Here is a 20000-nt window from a genome sequence, read left to right as displayed (position 1 = left end):
GCTGACCGGAGCTTTGTGATTGAATTCGGTAGGTGGAAGTTACTGCCGTGTGTGCGTATGTGCGTGTAGGTGCTTGTGCCTCTCCTAAAGAGAGAGAGGGAATAATAATAATAATAATTGATTCATTTGTATGCATATACATACACATATGCATGTACATTTAAAATAATAATGAAATCATTGTATACAGTGTATGAGTCAGATACATGCTTGCGTGTGTATGGAGGGGAGAAAATAAGGTGTAGTGTTGGTGAATCTCAGGAAGCATGGAAGTTTTGAAGGATGCAGTGCTCCGACAACTAACAACTGATGCTGGCAGTTTGTTCCATGCTTCAGCAACTCTTAGCATGAAAAAATGTTTCCGAGTGTAGGTATATATATTTATGTATATTTATGTTATATGTATATGTAAAAGTATGTATATATGTGTGTATTTATATTTATAACTTAACCTTATGTACTTTCTAAAATCTCTGACAAAGCCTAGAGAAACACCCAAGTACCTCAATTTCATCTACTAATTACTTCAGTCTACTGGAGGGATAAGAAGTAGAATGAGGTATTATTGCCTCTTGGCTGAAACAGCTGTAAGATATTATCCCAATTTCTATTCCTGTATGTTAGTATTTTAATAACTACTGGTATCTTTATATTTTATATATTATATATGTAAAGCATAATATGTTATACATGTATGTATATTGTCATAATTGTCCTTTTAGTAAATAAATAAATTGACATAATATAATGTCTAAAAGTTGATAAATACCACATATTGATACTCTCCATTTTTTTGCTTCTCTCTCTCTCTCACTATATATGTGTATATATATATATATATATATATATAATATATATATATATGTGTGTGTGTGTGTGTGTGTGTGTGTGTGTGGAAGCATGTGGCTTAGTGGTTAGGGTGTTGGTCTCATGATTGTAAGATTGTGGTTTTGTGTGATCGTCGCATTGACCATGACAGAGAAACTGCATCAAATTTTGTCAAAAGCTTGGCAATACCTGCTGAGAGGCCTATGCAAAGTTTTCAAAACATGTTCATCTTTCTCAACACAATCAAGGAGATCTTTGTGCAACTGAAACCCTAGTGCCCTTTTGGTCAGCTGAAAGCAGTTTTGACACAAACTTGGCAGACACGGTTTTCATGCCCAAATCTTCAGTGATAGGGGAATGAACTGAACTGTAACTAATTTGCACATCCTCTGATAACTCATGGATGGTGATTCGATGATTTCTCCTCACAGCTGCATGCACATCTGCGATGTTTTTCTCAGTTCTGCTAGTTGCAGGTCTCCCAAAACGTTTGTCAATATTGACATTTTTTCCATCTTGGAAATGTTTGAACCACTCGTACACTTGTATGTGGCTCATACACTCCTCTCCATGCACATTGTGTAGGCCTCTGAGCAGGTATCACCATGATAACTTTGTCATGGTCAATGCACTGATCGCATGCTACATACCCTCCTTCCAGGTATTTCCATTATATATATATATATATATAAATATACCCACACAGACGCATACATACTAGGCAGTGAGCTGGCAGAATTGTAAGCATGTTGGGCAGAATGCTTGACAGCATTTTATCTGTCGTCACTTTATCATCATCATCATCATTGTTTAACGTCCGCTTTCCATGCTAGCATAGGTTGGATGAGTTTGACTGAGGGCTGGTGAACCAGATGGCTGCACCAGGCTTCAATCTTGATCTGGCAGAGTTTCTGCAGCTAGATGTCTTTCCTAATGCCAACCACTCTGAGAGTGTAGTGGGTGCTTTTACATGCCACCAGCATGGGGGCCAGTCAGGCGGTACTGGCAACAACCTCGCTCAAATCTTTTTACACATGCCACCGGCACAGGTGCCAGTAAGGCGATGCTTGTAATGATCACACTCGAATGGAGCTTTTTATGTGCCACTGGCATGGAAGCCAGTTAGCCGCTCTGGCAGAGTTCAAATTCCATCAAAGCCCACTTTTCCTTTTATTCTTTCAGGGTCAATAAAATAAGTACCACTTGAGTACTGGGGTCGAAGTAATTGACTTATCCCCTTGTACCAAAATTCGAAACCAATGCATAATATGTGTGTGTGTGTGTGTGTGTGTGTGTGTATTTGGAATTATTTTAGGAAGTGGCATTCTTTTCTGATGTTTTTGCTGTAAAGTTGCATCCACTAAATTCAAACTCAATATGTTATACCGTACCTGCATCACATTCACCTGGAAGAGTTATTGAGACTATTCCCGTGCTTTCCGTTTGGCCATAACCTTCATATACCTACAAGTAAGTGTACAGAAAAAAAAGATATATATATATATATATTTGTGAGTCTGCGTGAAATATTTGGATCGTTGAGAGAAAGGAAATGGGAAATAGGAAACACTGAAGTTGACAATGGAGCCCAACATGTATTAATACTGCAAATGAAAAAAATCCTTATTTGGAAATCACAATTAACCCATGGTTTTGGTTTACTGAAATTTTCCAGCATCAAAACAGATATCCTAGTAATAATACAGATGCATTTGGTGGCGGACATACACACACACACACACACACACACACACATGCGATAGGATTCCTCACAGATTCCATTTATCAAATTTGCTCACAAGACGTTGGTCAGACTGGGGCTGGGGTGGAAGTTAATTGCTCAATGAGCCACGCAGTGGGATTGAACCCTGAACCATGTGGCTGTAAAGCAGCTGATTCTTTTTTTATAATGTTTTATTACTGCTTCACTTTGAGACCACCTTTGGTCATGACTGACCATGGGATTGCACCTAGTCCGGGCAAGGTTGTTTTATGGAAGACTAGCAGTCGCCCATGCATACTTGCCTGCGCTCTCCACGCGACCAGTGTTAATCAAGGGAAAAGCAACAGCAGATACAGCTTGGCACCTGTGACATCACAACTCATTTCTACAGCTGAGTGAACTGGAGCAACGTGAAATAAAGTGTCTTGCCCAAGGACACAACATGCAGCCCAGTCTGGGATTCGAACTCACAACCTCATGATCATAAGCTCGATGCTCTAACCACTGAGCCATGCACCTTCACTAATCCTAAACCAACAAAATAAAAATTCCTAATACCAGCTTAACCCTTTAGCATTTAAACTGGTCATATCCAGCCAAAATATTCCACCTGTTTTAAGTTCAAATTCACCAGATCTGGCCTCTCACACCTACCCTACAATGTCATTCTAGAAATAAACAACCATATCATCAAAATCTTGAAGCTACAAGATAACACAGGATTAACTCAAAGCGATATGAGTGGACTGGAGCAATGTGAAATGAAGTGTTTTGCTCAAGAACACAACGCGTCACCCAGTCCAGGAATTGAAACCACAATCTTATGTGCCTCCACATATATATATATATATATATATATATATATATATATATATAGCAATATTAAAATCAAATCAAATGGAAATTGTAGTTGTGACCCCTGTGCTGGTAGTACGTAAAAAGCACCATCCAAACATGGCCGATGCCAGTGCCGCTTTGACTGGCTTTTGTGCCGGTGGCATGTAAAGAGCACCCTCTGATTATGGTCGATGCTAGCTCCTATGCTTCTGTGCTGGTGGCAGGTAAAAATCACCCACTACACTCTCAGAGTGGTTTGCGTTAGAAAGGGCATCCAGCTTTAGAAACACTACCAGATCAAATTGGGGCCTGGTGCAGCCTCCTGGTTTTCCAGACCCCAGTCGAACCGTCCAACTCATGCCAGCATGGAAAATGGATGTTAAACGATGATGACGATGATATATATATAAAAGGACCTTTTAATATCCTAGGGTCCATGGGATAACTCATTTAAATAAAAGGGTCCTCGGTAGTGAAAAGGTTGAGAACCACTATGCTAACCACAAAGCGAAGTGCCTCCACAAGGATATTAGCGGTAGTCTTAAATTTCTTAATGCTGTCTCCAAGTTTGTTCTTGGCAATGACATAAACGGATGTAAAACTACCACAAGTTACTTTATATTTTCTGATAAAAGATACAACCTATATGAAGGAAGGAGAATTTTTACTGAAACTGGCACCTTGTCAGTTATGATGACAAGAGTTCCAGTTGCTCTTGAAATTAATGTGCAAGTGGCTGAGTATTCCACAGACATGTATTCTCTTAACGTAGTTCTCAGAGAGATTCAGCATGACACAGAATGTGACAAGGCTGGTCCTTTGAAATACAGGTACAACTCATTTTTGCCAGCTGAGTGGACTGAAGCAATGCAGAATAAAGTGTCTTGCTCAAGGACACAATGTGTTGGTGGGAATTGAACTCATGACCTTACGGCTGTGAGCTGAATCCCCTAACCACTAAGCCATGTGCCTTCACAGAAAGAAGATCATAACCAATATAAACTGCTGCTTAATAATAATATCACTAAATACTGTTCTGTATTGTAAAAATGAGGAATTCTGTACATTATTTGCATTATTTATTTACATTGGATGGATATGTGTTGACGGGCATATAGCATAATGGTTAAGAGCATGGACTACTAAGCCCAAGATTCTGAGTTCAGTTCCAGACAGTGCCTTGAATAAATAATAATAATAATAATAATAATAATAATAGTGGCTCTCTTGGTTTCTGATCTTAACTGATTGGAAGTGTTATCATGAACATTGTTTTGTCTTGGTATAAAAGATGGGCTGCAGCAAATATTCTGCTCAATATCACAGATTTGGTTGTCCGTTGTTTGACCTTAACCAGTTGACCATGTCCCTTAGTGGCTGACAATATGTGCATTTCTGATCACAAGCAGAAGTAGTGAGGGAGCATCATAGCTGTGTGTTGAAAGGAATTCTTAGAGGTTTGGATAATTCACCTCTGGAAACATGAATGGTTTGTTCAACATCCTTAAACAATCCTTATTCAGGGACCTTTTGAGCAGGATGGGCTACTTGACCAGAAGAAAATTCTAACTGGGCCCCACCTGCAAGGTCATGCGCTGTTTATCTTGATATGAGATCACCATGTCATGCACATATGGTTGTGATGCATCTGCCTGGTGTACCCTTATCAGACGGGTAGTCATGATGCGGATACTGGGCTTCATATATGTTACCCCAGTGTCACTTTTATGGCATGCACTGCTCACTCACTCAGTAATAATAATAATAATAATAATAATAATTAATAATAATAATAATAATAATAATAATAGTAATAGTAATAATAAATATCAAATAATAATAATAATAATAATAATAATAATAATAATAAATATCAAATAATAATAATAATAATAATAATAATAATAATAATAATAACAACAACATCAGTAAAAAATACCTTTAGAATAAGAACCCAAGGTTAGGTTCAAAATTCTACCAGGGCACCTGATGAAGGCTGGAGAGTAAATCAGCCGAAATGTGGTAACAACAGAGAAGATGAGGATACATCCATCCAATGTAAATAATGTAAATAATATCACTGAAGTCTATAGAAATGCCAACAAACTGCATAAGAACATTAACATTGGTGCAAAGAAAGGTAAATTAGACAAGAGGTTAGAATTTGTAGTTTATTGTAAGGTGTACCTCATAGTCAAATCCACAAAGAAGATTTATGGGGTGGTATCAAATAATTCCTGGACTGGTTGGTTATGTTTAATAAAAAAATAACTTATTTAGCAAAGTTTTAACATAATTTCCTTCTAAATAGTCACCTTGCACAGCAATGCACCAATTCCAGCCTTCCTGCCATTTTTGGAATCTGGCCTGGAAGTTGTTTCCTGTAAGTGAGTTGAGGACCTTCTGTGATTTGTTCTTGATGTCAACAACAATGTTAGATGGTGACCTTTGAGCTGCATAATCAATTCGTTGACTTTTAAAAGACTGGAGTATAATTAATTCATTGACTCTTAAAAGAGTGGAGCATAATCAATTTCTTGTCTCTTAAAAGAGCAGAACATAATCAATTCGTTGACTCTTAAAAGAGTGGAGCATAATCAATCCGTTGACTCTTTAAAGAGTGGAGCGTAATCAATCTGTTGACTCTTAAAAGAGTGGAGCATAATCAATTCCTTGACTCTTTAAAAAGTGGAGAATAATCAATTTGTTGACTCTTAAAAGAGTGGAGCATAATCAATTTGTTGACTCTTAAAAGAGTGGAGCATAATCAATTCATTGACTCTTTAAAGAGTGGAGAATAATCAATTTGTTGACTCTTAAAAGAGTGGAGCATAATCAATTCGTTGACTCTTAAAAGAGTGGAGCATAATCAATTTGTTGACTCTTAAAAGAGTGGAGCATAATCAATTCATTGACTCTTAAAAATATAGTGTTACTGATTTTATCCATATTGTCAAGCTGAAAAGTAAAGTTGTTGTGGAGTGATTTGAATGCAGAACACAAAGAGAGATAACAATGTACAGAGAAATAATCTCTTTACTGGTTTTGCTACTTATCACTCCTAATAACTATAATCCTTTCTACTCAAATAAGCAAATCCATTCTACTATAGGCACAAGGCCTGAAACTTTGGGGAGGGGACAATTTGATTACATCGACCCCAGTGCGTAAACTGGTACTTAATGTTCATGTTGGGGGAAGGGCTGGAAGTGCTCTCATGCTAAATCAGGTGAACAGGGTGGGTACAGAAGTGATACCCTGTTGTTTTTGGCAAGAAACTCTCAAGTGAGAAGAGCTGAGTAACAGGGTAGATTGTCATCATGAAGAATCCATTTCTTTGTGCTCCACTGATCTGATTGCTTTCGCCAAATGTCCTCTCTCAAGTGCTTCAAAGCATTGCAGTAGAACTCTCGATTGATGCTCTGGCCATGGAGAGTGAATTTCCGATGCACAGTACTGCAGATGTTGAAAGAAAAAGTCTATGAGAATTCTCTTGACTGAGTTGCCTCCCTGTCATGGCTTCATCAGTTGTGGAAGTGAAGGGCTCTTCCATTGTGATGACTGCTGCTCCATCTCAGGGTCATACCCTTATGTGTCAACCCTCATCACTGTTGATGATCCTTGACATGAAACATGGATCATCAACAGCACACTGACAGAGATCTTGACTGACTTCGATGCAATGTTTTTTCTGCTCAGTGGTCAGCAGGTGAGGGACAAACTTGGCAGAGATGTGCCACATGTTCAATTCAGAAGTTACGATTGCCTGCATGGATCACTCATTGTCTTCCAAAGATGTTTTCTTCCACTTTTGAAGTGCTTGTGCCACTAGAAACCTTGCATATGACCAATTGCCTTGTTGCTGCAAGCTTGCTAAAGAATGCTCAATGTCTCTGTAGCAGACTTCCCAAGTTTAACGCAAAATTTCATGTTGGCTCTTTGCTCCTGTCCATGACAAAATCACAGACTACTGCAAACACACAATCACAAAAACCCAAATTTCACAACTTGCAAAGTAAACACAGTGATATCACACAGCACACTCTCTCATCGAGGTCACTCCTAGTTCTTACTGGGCATGCAACCATGTGCTGCCATCTGTTGGCATGCTACAAAACTAGTCTGGGAACATTTTGATACCACCTAGTATTTAAAGAAATGTATCTTAAGCTTACCTGGCAACCCAAAGCATAACGGAAAAAGTTCAAAATCTTTGCCAAAATAGGGGCTGATCCTATAACAAGGTATTTTATATTGCCACCAAATAAAGTTTGGATTTTTTTCAATATCAGTATATCCCACCAGGAATTATTTCGAAAAATTCCTCTGCAGAAGAAAAAAAAAATTATCATAGCATTAGAACAAACGTTTAAAAGAGTGGAGCGTAATCAATTCATTGACTCTTAAAAGAGTGGAGCATAATCAATTCATTGACTCTTAAAAGAGCAGAGCATAATCAATTCATTGACTCTTAAAAGAGCAGTGCATAATCAATTCTTTGACTCTGAAAAGAGTGGAGCATAATTAATTCATTGACTCTTAAAAGAGCAGAGCATAATCAATTCATTGACTCTTAAAAAATATTATTACTGATTTTATCCATATTGTCAAGCTGAAAAGTAAAGTTGTTGTGGATTGATTTGAATGCAGAACACAAAGAGAGATGTACATTATTTACATTTGACAGATATTTGTCCTCATCTTATTTATTGTTAACACAACGATTCGGCTGATATATCCTCTAGCCTTCATCGGGTGTCTTGGGAGAGAGAGCAGAAGGCAACAAGCATGCAAGGGAGAGCAGGAGAAACATGTTGGCAAAGTTCCAGGATAAACACCCAAAAGGAGTTGGGATTTGAATAGGGAGTAGGGACCTCACATGCATGCACAGAGTGTGGCGGTGGAGAATGCAATGACACCACGTGACCTTTCTCAACCAATCACAGCCAATCTACTTGTAATAACATTTGATATCGGGTATATAGAGGAGGTGGGGATTGTGGGATAGCAACGATACAGTAGACAGAGGAGTGAGGACAGGGTTGGGGAGTGAGAGATAAGCATAGTGCATGGAAGAGGAAATATGATGAAGAGAAGAGATGTAGTTTGGTTTGTTGGGGTAGGAAGTGTGGAATGTTTTATTGTTATGGGTGGGTGGAACACAGCACTTCTAGAACTCAGTTTTTCTGACATGGGTTGGTCTTCTCAAGAATTTCATATTGCCAGACATCTCGGTCCATTGTCATTTCTTCCATGAGGCCCAACATCTTGTGATTGGTCCTCACAACTTCATCCCATATCTTTCTGGGTCTCCCTCTTCCACAGGTACCATCCAAGAAGCAGATAAGACTCCCTTTCTGTCACGTAAATGGGTCCTGCTCATTATGTAGGAAAGGAGTCGGAAGTAATTCCATTCGCTGTACCCAATGTAAGCTATGGAGACATAAGTGGTGCAGTGGAATCACAAGTTTCTGTTATCTTGGTGACCAAATTAGCAATAGTGGAGGATGCTCTGAAAGTACTGTTTCTTGAATAAGAATAAGATAGAGGAAGTTCAGAGAGTTATAACCTCTGTTGGCAACAAAAGGACTCTCTCTAAGAGTGAAAGGAAAACTGTATGATGCTTCAATAACAACAACAACAACAACAACAACAACAACAACAACAACAACAACAGCAACAACAACAACAATAACGATAATAATGTGAATGGAAACATACTTACTTTTCGACCTCAGCTTGTTTACTTCTCAATGCCCATTCCAGAATTTTCATTTTGATGGGACTTTTGAGTTCATTGTGTATCTTGAGGAAGAATTAAAACAGACAAGAATCAACAATACAGCTATGTCCGTCCATCCATGCATCTGTCCATCCATTCATCCATCTGACCGTCCGTCCGTCCATCTCTCTCTCTCTCTCTCTCTCTATATATATATATATATATATATATGTATATATATGTATATATATACCACAAAGTAAGTTAGGGGTTATGGGTGTGACCCACTAAGTGATATCATTTATCCAATATACTGTTGGTAAAGTACCCAGATTCTTAATACATAAATGTTTTTAATTGCAATGCAATTAACTCTTTTATTGTATTAAACAGGTGAATGTAAAGAAATATTTTTACCGTAAATTTATAATACAAATAAGAAAATGGAGAAACAAATTTAGTTTGTTCATCAACTTTCGGATATTAGAATGTTGGATTATTTATTCATTTAACAAAATGAGAACCTTAATAGCATACATATACATCTTATATATCAATACATGTATATATGTATATATACACATAAAAGCATCCCCTACACTCTTGGAGTGGTTGGCATTAGGAAGGGCATCCAGCTGTAGAAACTCTGCCAGATCAGATTGGAGTCTGGTGCAGCCATATGGTTCACCAGACCTCAGTCAAATCGTCCAACCCATGCTAGCATGGAAAGCAGACGTTAAACGATGATGATGATGATGATGATGACAGGTGAGTGGTCAACCGAAAGAAGGGCACTCAACACATTTATTGGGAGTTACATGTATGGATCAAACAGTTTGATTCAAAATCCTTGGTACTTTAAGTTTCAAAGTGGAATGCTAATCCTCAGCAAATGGAAATTTGAATAAGAGATGAGTTGGGAAAAATCAGATGTTATTACAGGTAGATTGGTTATGATTGGTTCAGAAAGGTCACATGGTGTCACAGTTTGTTGTTAGTATTTCATCAACTACATGGCACTATACAGGTATGACAGCCAATGTCTTCAGGGGAAGATACTACCTACAAATGCACTCATTCAGATATAGAAATTTATTTATCTTAATTTAGCGACCCCATACATACATACATACATACATATATATATTACTTGCTTCAGTCATTTGACTGCGACCATGCTGGAGCACCACTTTTAGTTGAGCAAATCGACCCCCAAGACTTATTCTTTATAAGTCTAGTACTTATTCTATCGGTCTCTTTTGCTGAACTCATACAAGAGTCGTGGAGGGAGAAGCGATTAATTGAAGAGTAAATAAATGATAAACAGAAGCTAATGGGTTCTATCATAGAAGAGTAGTCTGATTGTATATTATCGTACTAAGATGCTTAGCTGAGACATATACTAGAATAGTGTTTATGAAGTGTTATTACGTTATGGGTAGGTCTGAGTATTAAGTCTTACAAACAATAACTCTGAGCACCTTTTCAAACTCCACCTGTCTAACACCCGGGGACATGTTTACAAAGTCAGAAAACAGCACAGCTCCCATGACTTTCGGAAACATTTTTTCCTGTTAAGAGTTGCTGAAGCATGGAACAAACTGCTGGCATCAGTTGTTAGTTGTCGGAGCACTGCATCCTTCAAAACTTACATGCTTCCTGAGATTCGCCAACACTACACCTGATTATCTCCCCTCCATACACACGCAATCATGTATCTGACTCATACACTGTTCACTGTTCACTGTACATTACTGCCTATGACTTTATACGCACATTTGACAAGTCGTGGTGCACCTGTGCACTGTATACAATAATTTCATTATTATCATTATTATTATTAATTTCAAACTTACGAGTAAAGTCTGAAATACAAGGATAATTAACGTGCACATGTCTGAGTTGAAGTATACTTAGGCTTGTAGACTATAGTTGAAGGGGAATAACTGTGTATTGCAAAATTCATATGTAAACCATTCATAGACACTAAAAGTTAGGTTGAGATTATTATCAATTCCGGATATAAGCAGAAAGTATTCATGTTACGGTATAACTTAGGGAACGTAAATAACCATATGTTGTATTATATAGGCGTAGGAGTGGCTGTGTGGTAAGTAGCTTGCTTACAAACTACAAGGTTCCGGGTTCAGTCCCACTGTGTGGCATCTTGGGCAAGTGTCTTCCACTATAGCCTCGGGCTGACCAAAGCCTTGCGAGTGGATTTGGTAGAGGGAAACTGAAAGAAGCCTGTTGTATATATGCATATGTATATATATATATATGTGTGTCTGTGTTTGTCCTTCCTCCCCCCCAACAACATCGCTTACAACCGATGCTGGTGTGTTTACGTCCCCGTAACTTAGCGGTTTGGCAAAAGAGACCGATAGAATAAGTACTAGGCTTACAAAGAATAAGTCCTGGGAGCGATTTGCTCGACTAAAGGTGGTGCTCCAGCATGGCCGCAGTCAAATGACTGAAACAAGTAAAAGAGAGAGTAAGAGTACATCAGATTGTTAAGTTGCAACGATTGTAACTTTGTAACCATATGGTGTTAATTATAGTTACAATGGGGTTTCTCCTGGCTCATGTGGGGATAATGCGATATACAGGTAGTGTAGATGTTAGATGTATTTTAATCCACCTAGGTATACATGTACTAGTAGTTATACATATCCAGGCACATGGATAGATTCCTAATGAGTGCTTAAAATATAAATCTTGGAAAATGGAATGGTAAACTTCACACCAGATTTCTCAAGATGGAGGAAAGCAGTGCATGATAATAATAATAATAATAATGATAAATATAAATAATGAAATTATTGTATACAGTGCTCAGGTGCACCACTACCTTCCTCTCAATGCTTCCTTTTTCTATACTGCCCCCTTAGGCACCAGCTCCCATCCGGACCATCTCAACGCCCACCAGTGGGTAGTAGCGCCCACTTTGAGAACCTATATTCTAAACTAAGAAATGGATTTATGTGTGTTCTCAAATATGCATGATTCACTTACTTTATCGTAGACACGATTCAAAATTCGTGGAACTGCTGTGAATATTGTTGGTTTCAATTCCTGGAGGTCATCAAATAACTTTTTAACATCTCCTTGAAAAAAGCCAATTCTGCCACCTTTAGTATACGTCAGTAACTGAAAAAGATGAAAATATGGTTTTAGGTATGTAACAGTAGTTATGGACCTGGGGCTTGTATGACACTTGGGGACCCATATAAGATTATGCTGTTAAAATTTATGCACAATATTTTAACAATTTTTGAATACAATTTTTATTCTTTTATTCTTTTACTTGTTTCAGTCATTTGACTGTGGCCATGCTGGAGCATTGCCTTTAGTCGAGCAAATCGACCCCAGGACTTATTCTTTGTAAGCTTAGTACTTATTTTATCAGTCTCTCTTGCCGAACCGCTAAGTGACGAGGACATAAACACACCAGCATCACCTAAAATTTCTGGCCTTGTGCCTAGAGTATAAAAAATTATTCAAAGGCAGCAAACTCGCAGAAATGTTAGCATGTCGGGCAAAATGCTTAGCGGTATTTTATCTGTCTTTACATTCTGAGTTGAAATACTGCCGAGTTTGACTTTGCTTTCATCCCTTTGGTATCGATAAATTAAATACCAGTTGCATACTGGGATCGATCTAATCGACTGCCCCCCTCCCCAAAAATTTCGGACCTTGTGCCTAGAATAGAAAAGAATATGGACAAAGTTGTTTTAATGTATGATAGAATAGTTTATACAATGGCCAGAATGTCAAGTCTGCATATTTTTATTTGGATTAACATAATACAATTTCAAAGAAATTATCTAGCTATTTACCTGATTTAATCTTTCAAATGCATGTGGTAATGGTAGATAAGAAAAGTTGACTGTGTCTGGATTATAAGGATTGTGGCCCTGAAAGAAATAATGTCATTTGATTAAGGTATATATGTGTATGTATATACACACACATATATATGTATATATTTAATGTAGTTGTTGGTTATAGTTGGTAAGAAAGTCACCATTAGTTTTGCACTTATTATGCTCTTAGTAAAATCAGTGACTCATCATACCTGCTGGCACCTAACCAAGGATGTGAAAAAAAAACCTGAAACACAATTCTTTGAAGCAAAACCCCTTCAAGGTGAGACTGAGTTATCTCCTTTCCACCAGTTCTAGTTGTGTCTGGCAAGGGTCAGTTTATATATAATTTCCATTCAGTAGTCAGCAAGTTGGGAACTCCATTTCTCTAACATAAATTTTCTCTCATGAGAGCACTGGCTAAACATCTCACTTTTGGAATTTAAGAAGGCCCCTGGGATCAAGGAAATGTTTTTAGGATCTTGGCCCTTTCAGTCAAGTAAAGTGTGTATCCTCTGCTCCCATTGAGGTATAGTACAGGTTGTTCCAGGAGCTTCCATTTAATCCTGTATGGTATACCCTATTCTTTTCAACACAAAGTTGGCCAAAGATAGAATGTAATGCCTCTCTGGGATCCTAAAAACAAGAACCTGTGGTTTTTTAGTCACCACTTAAAGGGGCTCTCCATTGCTCCAACATATATATTTCTGTATATGAGCCCTTGCATTATGGGTACTGGTGCTATTGTTACTGTCACTCTATCATTGCTGTTTTTGCTGCTGGACATATTACTGCTGCTGTCGGTGTTGCTGTTGCTATCACTGCTGTTACTGCTGGATGTGCTGCTGGTGGTCCTGCTGCTGCCATTTCTGCCATTGTTGCTGTTGCTGCCAGATGCCACCACAGCCTCAAAGTTGCATCGACCTCCCTCTTTTCCTGACTGGGCCTTCACTTTTAACTCTACATGAGCATCCTGCTTCTGTGTGTGTGTGGGGTGTAGATTTTAGTGATAATGAGAACAGTGAGAATGTCAATGAGGTTGATGACGATGGCAATGATGATGATGATGAAGATCATGACGATGATGATGGTGGTGTTGATGATGATGATGATGATGATGATGATTATGATGATAATGATGACAATGATGATGATGGTGTTGATGATGATGATGATGATGATAATGATGACGATAATGATGATGATGATGATGACGATGATGATAGTGGTGTTGATGATGATGATGGTGATGATGATGATGGTGGTGTTGATAATGATGATGATGATAATGATGACAATGATGATGATAATGGTGCTGATGATGATGATGGTGATGATGATGGTGATGATGGTGATGATGATGGTGATAATATTGATGATGATGGTGATGATATTGATGATGATGGTGATGATGATGATGATGATGATGGTGTTGATAATGATGATGATGACGATGATGATGATAGTGATGACAATGATGATGATAGTGATAATGATGATGATGAGGATGACGATGACAATGATGATAATGATAATGATGGTGATGAAGACAACGATGACAACAATGACAACACTGATGATGGCGATGACAATGATGATAATATATAATAAAAGTCACAAAAATGGTTTTAAAATGTGGTTATCCTGTGCAATGACTTACTTTCATCAGTATTTCAGTTGATACAACCATACTCGTTACATTTCGGTGAGACGTGATGACTCCTTTCGGTAAACCTGCAATATAAAAAACAGAACCATTTTTAAAGCAGAGTTGATAAAATATCCACAAAAATGCTCCGAGTCTTGAATCAAATCTCCCTCAAGTCATGCATTACTGCTTCATATTGGAAGCACATAGCGAATAATGTAATTTTTGCTTTGCTCTCCACCTCCTCTGCTCCACCACCACCACCACCACCACCACCACCACCACCACCACCACCACCACCACCATCACAATTACCATCACCACCACCACCACCACCACCACCACCACCACCACCACCACCACCACCACCATCACAATCACCATCACCACCACCACCACCACCACCACCACCACCACCACCACCACCACCACCACCACCATCATCATTGCTTTATTATCTGCTTTGCCATATTTGCATGTGTCAGGTGGAATTTTGTGGAGAGTGATTTTTCTATGACCGAGTGCTTTACCTGTCCCTAACCCTCACTTGTTTCCAAATATGCTAATATTTCCCTTGGTCAGACATGTTTTCACAGCAGATTGGAAACAAAGGACACCACTCACACAGTTGTGACACTTACTCTTTTACTCTTTTACTGTTTCAGTCATTTGACTGTGGCCATGCTGGAGCACCACCTTTAGTCGAGCAAATCGCCCCCAGGACTTATTCTTTGTAAGCCTAGTACTTATTCTATCGGTCTCTTTTGCCAAACAGCTAAGTTACAGGGACGTAAACACACCAGCATCAGTTGTCAATCGATGTTGAGGGAGACACACAAACATATGCACATATATATACATATATACGACGGGCTTCTTTCAGTTTCCGTCAACCAAATTCACTCACAAGGCTTTGGTTGGCCCGAGGCTATAGGAGAAGACACTTGCCCAAGGTGCCATGCAGTGGGACTGAACCCAGAACCATGTGGTTGGTAAGCAAGCTACTTACCACACAACCACTCCTACGCGTTGTTTACAACTATCTTGTGATGTAAGGGTAAATAGACAATAATTCATACATGCACACACAAACACACACACACACACAAATGCGTTGTTAAGAGAAACACCTCAGATTGGTTGGCAGCATGAATATGAACAACAAACCAAAGAAAGGTAGGCTAAATGAAATACAAGATAGATTTCTTGATTTCATCTTCAGCGACAACAGCAGCTGACATTAAGTGAGAAGGGGAGGTAATCTTTAGAAATTGACAATCAGTATGTTGAATTAACTGGCAATTGGGGAAAAGAAAATGTTTTTCTTGGGACAAGAGGACGGCTATGAACATGCGCTTCTGGGTAAGTGGGTGCCCCCAGCACAACGTTGTCCTACTTTGACTCTAGCTAGATATGTGACTTAGACACCATGCACACACACACACACACACACATACATATGTGTTTATACATATATACATACATAACTTGTTTTAATTACACAAAAAGGATATAAAAGCGAAAATTTTTATTCATTTTCAAATTTTTCTCTGTATTTTTCCTACACACACATACACACACACACATGCATACACATATTATGATGAAGATGATGATAATGAATCACCATTTAACATCTGCTTTCCATGCCGGCATGGGTTGGACAGTTTGACTGGAGTTGGCCAGCTTTAGTTTAGCATCGCCTTTAGTTGAGCAAACTGACCCCAAGACTTATTCTTTGTAAGCCTAGTACTTATTCTATCGGTCTCTTTTGCTGAACCGCTAAGTTACAGGTACGTAAACACATCAGCATCAGTTGTCAAGCGATGTTGGGAGGAAAAAGACAGACACACAAACATATATATACACATACACACACACACATATATATATATATGACGGGCTTCTTTCAGTTTCCATCTACCAAATCTACTCACAAGACTTTGGTTGGCCCAAGGCTATAGTAGAAGACACTTGCCCAAGGTACCACACAGAGGGACTGAACCTGGAACCATGTGGTTTGTAAGCAAGCTACTTACCAATGCTAAGAGTTGCTGAAGCATGGAACAAACTGCCGGCATCCATTGTTAGTTGTCGGAGCACTGCATCCTTCTAAACTTCCATGCTTCCTGAGATTCGCCAACACTACACCTGATTTTCTCCCCTCTATTTACATGCAAGCATGTATCTGACTCATACACTGTTCGCTTTCCAGACATTTGTACATTACTGCATATACTTTATATGCACTTTTGACAAGTTGTGGTGCACCTGAGCACTGTATACAATAATTTCATTATTATTATTATATTTAAGCGATGTCTATTGTGGCATAGCTTCTACAGCTGGATGCCCTACCTAATACCAACCCCTTTATGGAATGTACAGGGTGATTTTATGCAGCACTGACATGAGTGTTCTTATGGTCACTGGTATGCGTACTTTTATGTGGCACCGGCACCCATGAGCCCACAAGATTAGGAATGATCAGCTGAAGATGGATGCAGGGGTCATGCCTGCATGCAAGGACAACCATGGTTTTACTTAGCTTGACATGTCATCTCAAGCACAACAAATCACCGGGAATCTTGGTCCCCTGTCATCCCCTGTGTGGGACCTAATATCCGAAGACACTTTCTCACCACTTCGTCCCTCATCTTCCTTGGTCTACCCTTTCCACATGTGCCCTCCACAATTAGAGATCAGCATCTCTTGATAAGCAACCGTCCTCATTCATACGCATTACATGGCCATACCAGTGCAGTCTTCTCACTTGCATCTACATCTGAGGCCTCGTTTACCCAGTTTTACTTTCAAATCATTTACACTTTGTGGTGTATGCACACTGACATTACTGTATCAGGACAATTACACCCCCACCCACCTCATAGGACAATCCTCCCCAACAACAACTACCCCCTAGGACAGTTACCCCACTAGGTTAATTACCCCCTCTCCAATATATTAAGAAGATTTAAATCAGCATCTGTTGTCCTCAGGGGTAATAGTCCTTGGGGCAGGGGGGTGGTGTTATTGTCCTTGGCTGGGTAAATGTCCTAAACTTAACATTACCCATCCAGTGAAGCATCCTGGCATCATTTCTGTCAAGCCTTTGCGTATTCACATGACATGGACCATGTCTCATTACCATGGGTGGAAATGACATTGAACTTTCAGCTGGCTAGCCTTTGTCAGAGTGTTTGTCTGTCTGTCTCTCTTTCTCTCCCTATATATATATATATATATATATATATATAAAGCCTTGTGAGTGGATTTGGTAGATGGAAACTGAAAGAAGCCTGTTGTATATATACAAATATATATATATATATGTAGAAACCTTGCCAAATCAGTTTGGAGCCTGGTGCCGCCTTCTAGCTTGCCAGACTGCCCAACCCATGCCAGCATGGAAAACGGATGTTAAACGATGATGATGATGATGATAATTATGATATATATATATGCTAAACTTACCTGTGGAACCACTTGTGTAACAGAGGCAAAATAAATTTTCTGGTTTTGGTGGCTGAAAGAAAAAAATAAAGAGATGAATTTATGAACTTTAAAACTAATTAATTAATGTATTTATACTATCATAAATAAGTTTCATTTGAGCATTTCATTTTAACAAAAGTTTCGGATCTTTTCACTTTGACCAGCAGATTTTAAAAATAATTTCTATGTAATTAAAAAATTTTAGTTACAAAATGACGCCACCAGAAAATGTTACGGCAGAAATTGAATTCACCTCAATAGACGTCATTGATTGGTTGAAATTGCCGAAATGCAAGAAATTAAGCAACAAATATGTTACAAACTACAGAATTTTCTCAATAAAGCCAACAGAAAAAAGGTTTTATAAGCACATTCTACCAGTATACGAAGTATAAAATTTTTTAGTTACATAGAAATTATTTTAAAAATCTGCCGGTCAAAGTGAAAAGATCCAAAGTTTCAAAATGAGTTATTATTTTAGACCTGGCAGAACCCATGAAATTCTTGGTTTGAACGTTTCTGATTTCTTTTAGAGATTAGAGAAAGTAGGGAAGATAGAATTGACCCAGCGCTGGATGGGTACTTTATCAACATCGAAAGAATTAAAAGCAAATTTGGCCTTGGTGGGATACAAACTTCAAAGGGCAAACAATCAGAATGAATATCACAAGGTAATATGTGCTTGACACACAAACACAGAATGGCACGAGTATGAAAGCCAAAAAGGACTGTGATCATCAAAGTTGAAGGACTTAACTTCATGGAAGGTTGAGATAAGGTTCAGGCCTCTGGTGTGTCAGAAGAGATAATGGTTGGAGTGATAGTTTTAATCTTTTCTCTTATCTTTTGTTTCAGTCATTAGACAGTGGTCATACTGGAGCACAACCTTCGACCCCACCACCCAGTACTTCTCTTGTTTTTTTTTTCTGCAAGCCTGGTATTATTCTGTCAGTCTCTTTTGCCAAACTGCTAAGTTACAAAGACGTAAACATACCAACAAAGGTTGTCAAGTGGTGTTGGAGGACAAACATAGACATGCATGCATGCAGCATGGAAAATTTATATTAAATGATAATATATATATATATATATATATATATATGTGTGTGGAGGTGCAATGACCTAGTGGTTAGGGCAGGGGACTCGCAGTCGTAGGATTGCGGTTTCAATTCCCAGACCGGGTGCTGTGAGCGTTTATTGAGCGAAAACACCCAAAGCTCTACAAGGCTCCGGCAGGGGCTGGTAGCGACCCCTGTTGTACTCTTTCGCTACAACTTTCTCTCACTCTTTCTTCTGTTGGCCTGCTCGCTTAGCCAGCAGGGTGGTGTCATTTGAAGGCTAAAACAATGTGAAGCGCATTGTGACCAGCAATGTGTAGCCTGGTCGGTCACGGTGATCATGGTGATATATATATATATATATATATATATATATATATATATATATATATATATATATATAATGGATAATAAAACAAATGGTTTATACCAGGTAGCTTACTGGTAAAGCACAGTTACTTTCACAGTAATCGTTAGGTAAATAACAAATGAAAGACGGAAGATGGAATATACAAGAATATATTATTAATCACAACAATTGTTTCGACATATCTAGCATCGACTCCTCTTGTGGGACACACAAAAACTGGTACAGGAGCATCCGGCGGTGCGGATGTATCTCGTCGGGTGATAAATAAATAAAACATCTCGTTAAAGTAACAGTTCCATAATGCAGCTCTTCGCTTTGCAGAGAGACAAACAGCTAGACTGAGGAAGATTCGTCATATATATAGAAGATCCAAAAATAAAATTTCAGAAGACAAAAAGAGAAATGAACACTTAATCCAGTGAGAAAAGTATTGAAAATAACCGTAAACAAGGG

At 38.6% G+C, this 20000-nt stretch overlaps 1 protein-coding gene across 1 annotated transcript in view; it reads right to left on the bottom strand.

Moving 5' to 3' along the window:
- The window catches only part of LOC115210908 (long-chain-fatty-acid--CoA ligase 5), a 113117-nt gene that overhangs the window by 32184 nt on the left and 60933 nt on the right, over positions 1-20000 (bottom strand). Inside the window, exons 9-15 of the mRNA XM_029779685.2 lie at positions 18099-18150; positions 14637-14710; positions 12950-13027; positions 12126-12260; positions 9114-9193; positions 7564-7714; positions 2220-2292 (exon numbers count right to left, since the gene is read on the bottom strand). Coding sequence (XP_029635545.1) covers positions 2220-2292; positions 7564-7714; positions 9114-9193; positions 12126-12260; positions 12950-13027; positions 14637-14710; positions 18099-18150 — 643 coding nt within the window. The remainder of the gene's footprint in view (positions 1-2219; positions 2293-7563; positions 7715-9113; positions 9194-12125; positions 12261-12949; positions 13028-14636; positions 14711-18098; positions 18151-20000) is intronic.

This window comes from Octopus sinensis, linkage group LG4 (assembly GCF_006345805.1).
Source record: "Octopus sinensis linkage group LG4, ASM634580v1, whole genome shotgun sequence".
NCBI lineage: Eukaryota > Metazoa > Mollusca > Cephalopoda > Octopoda > Octopodidae > Octopus > Octopus sinensis.
Note: the sequence above shows the minus strand (reverse complement) of the source record. Positions and strands in the feature narration are given on the sequence as shown.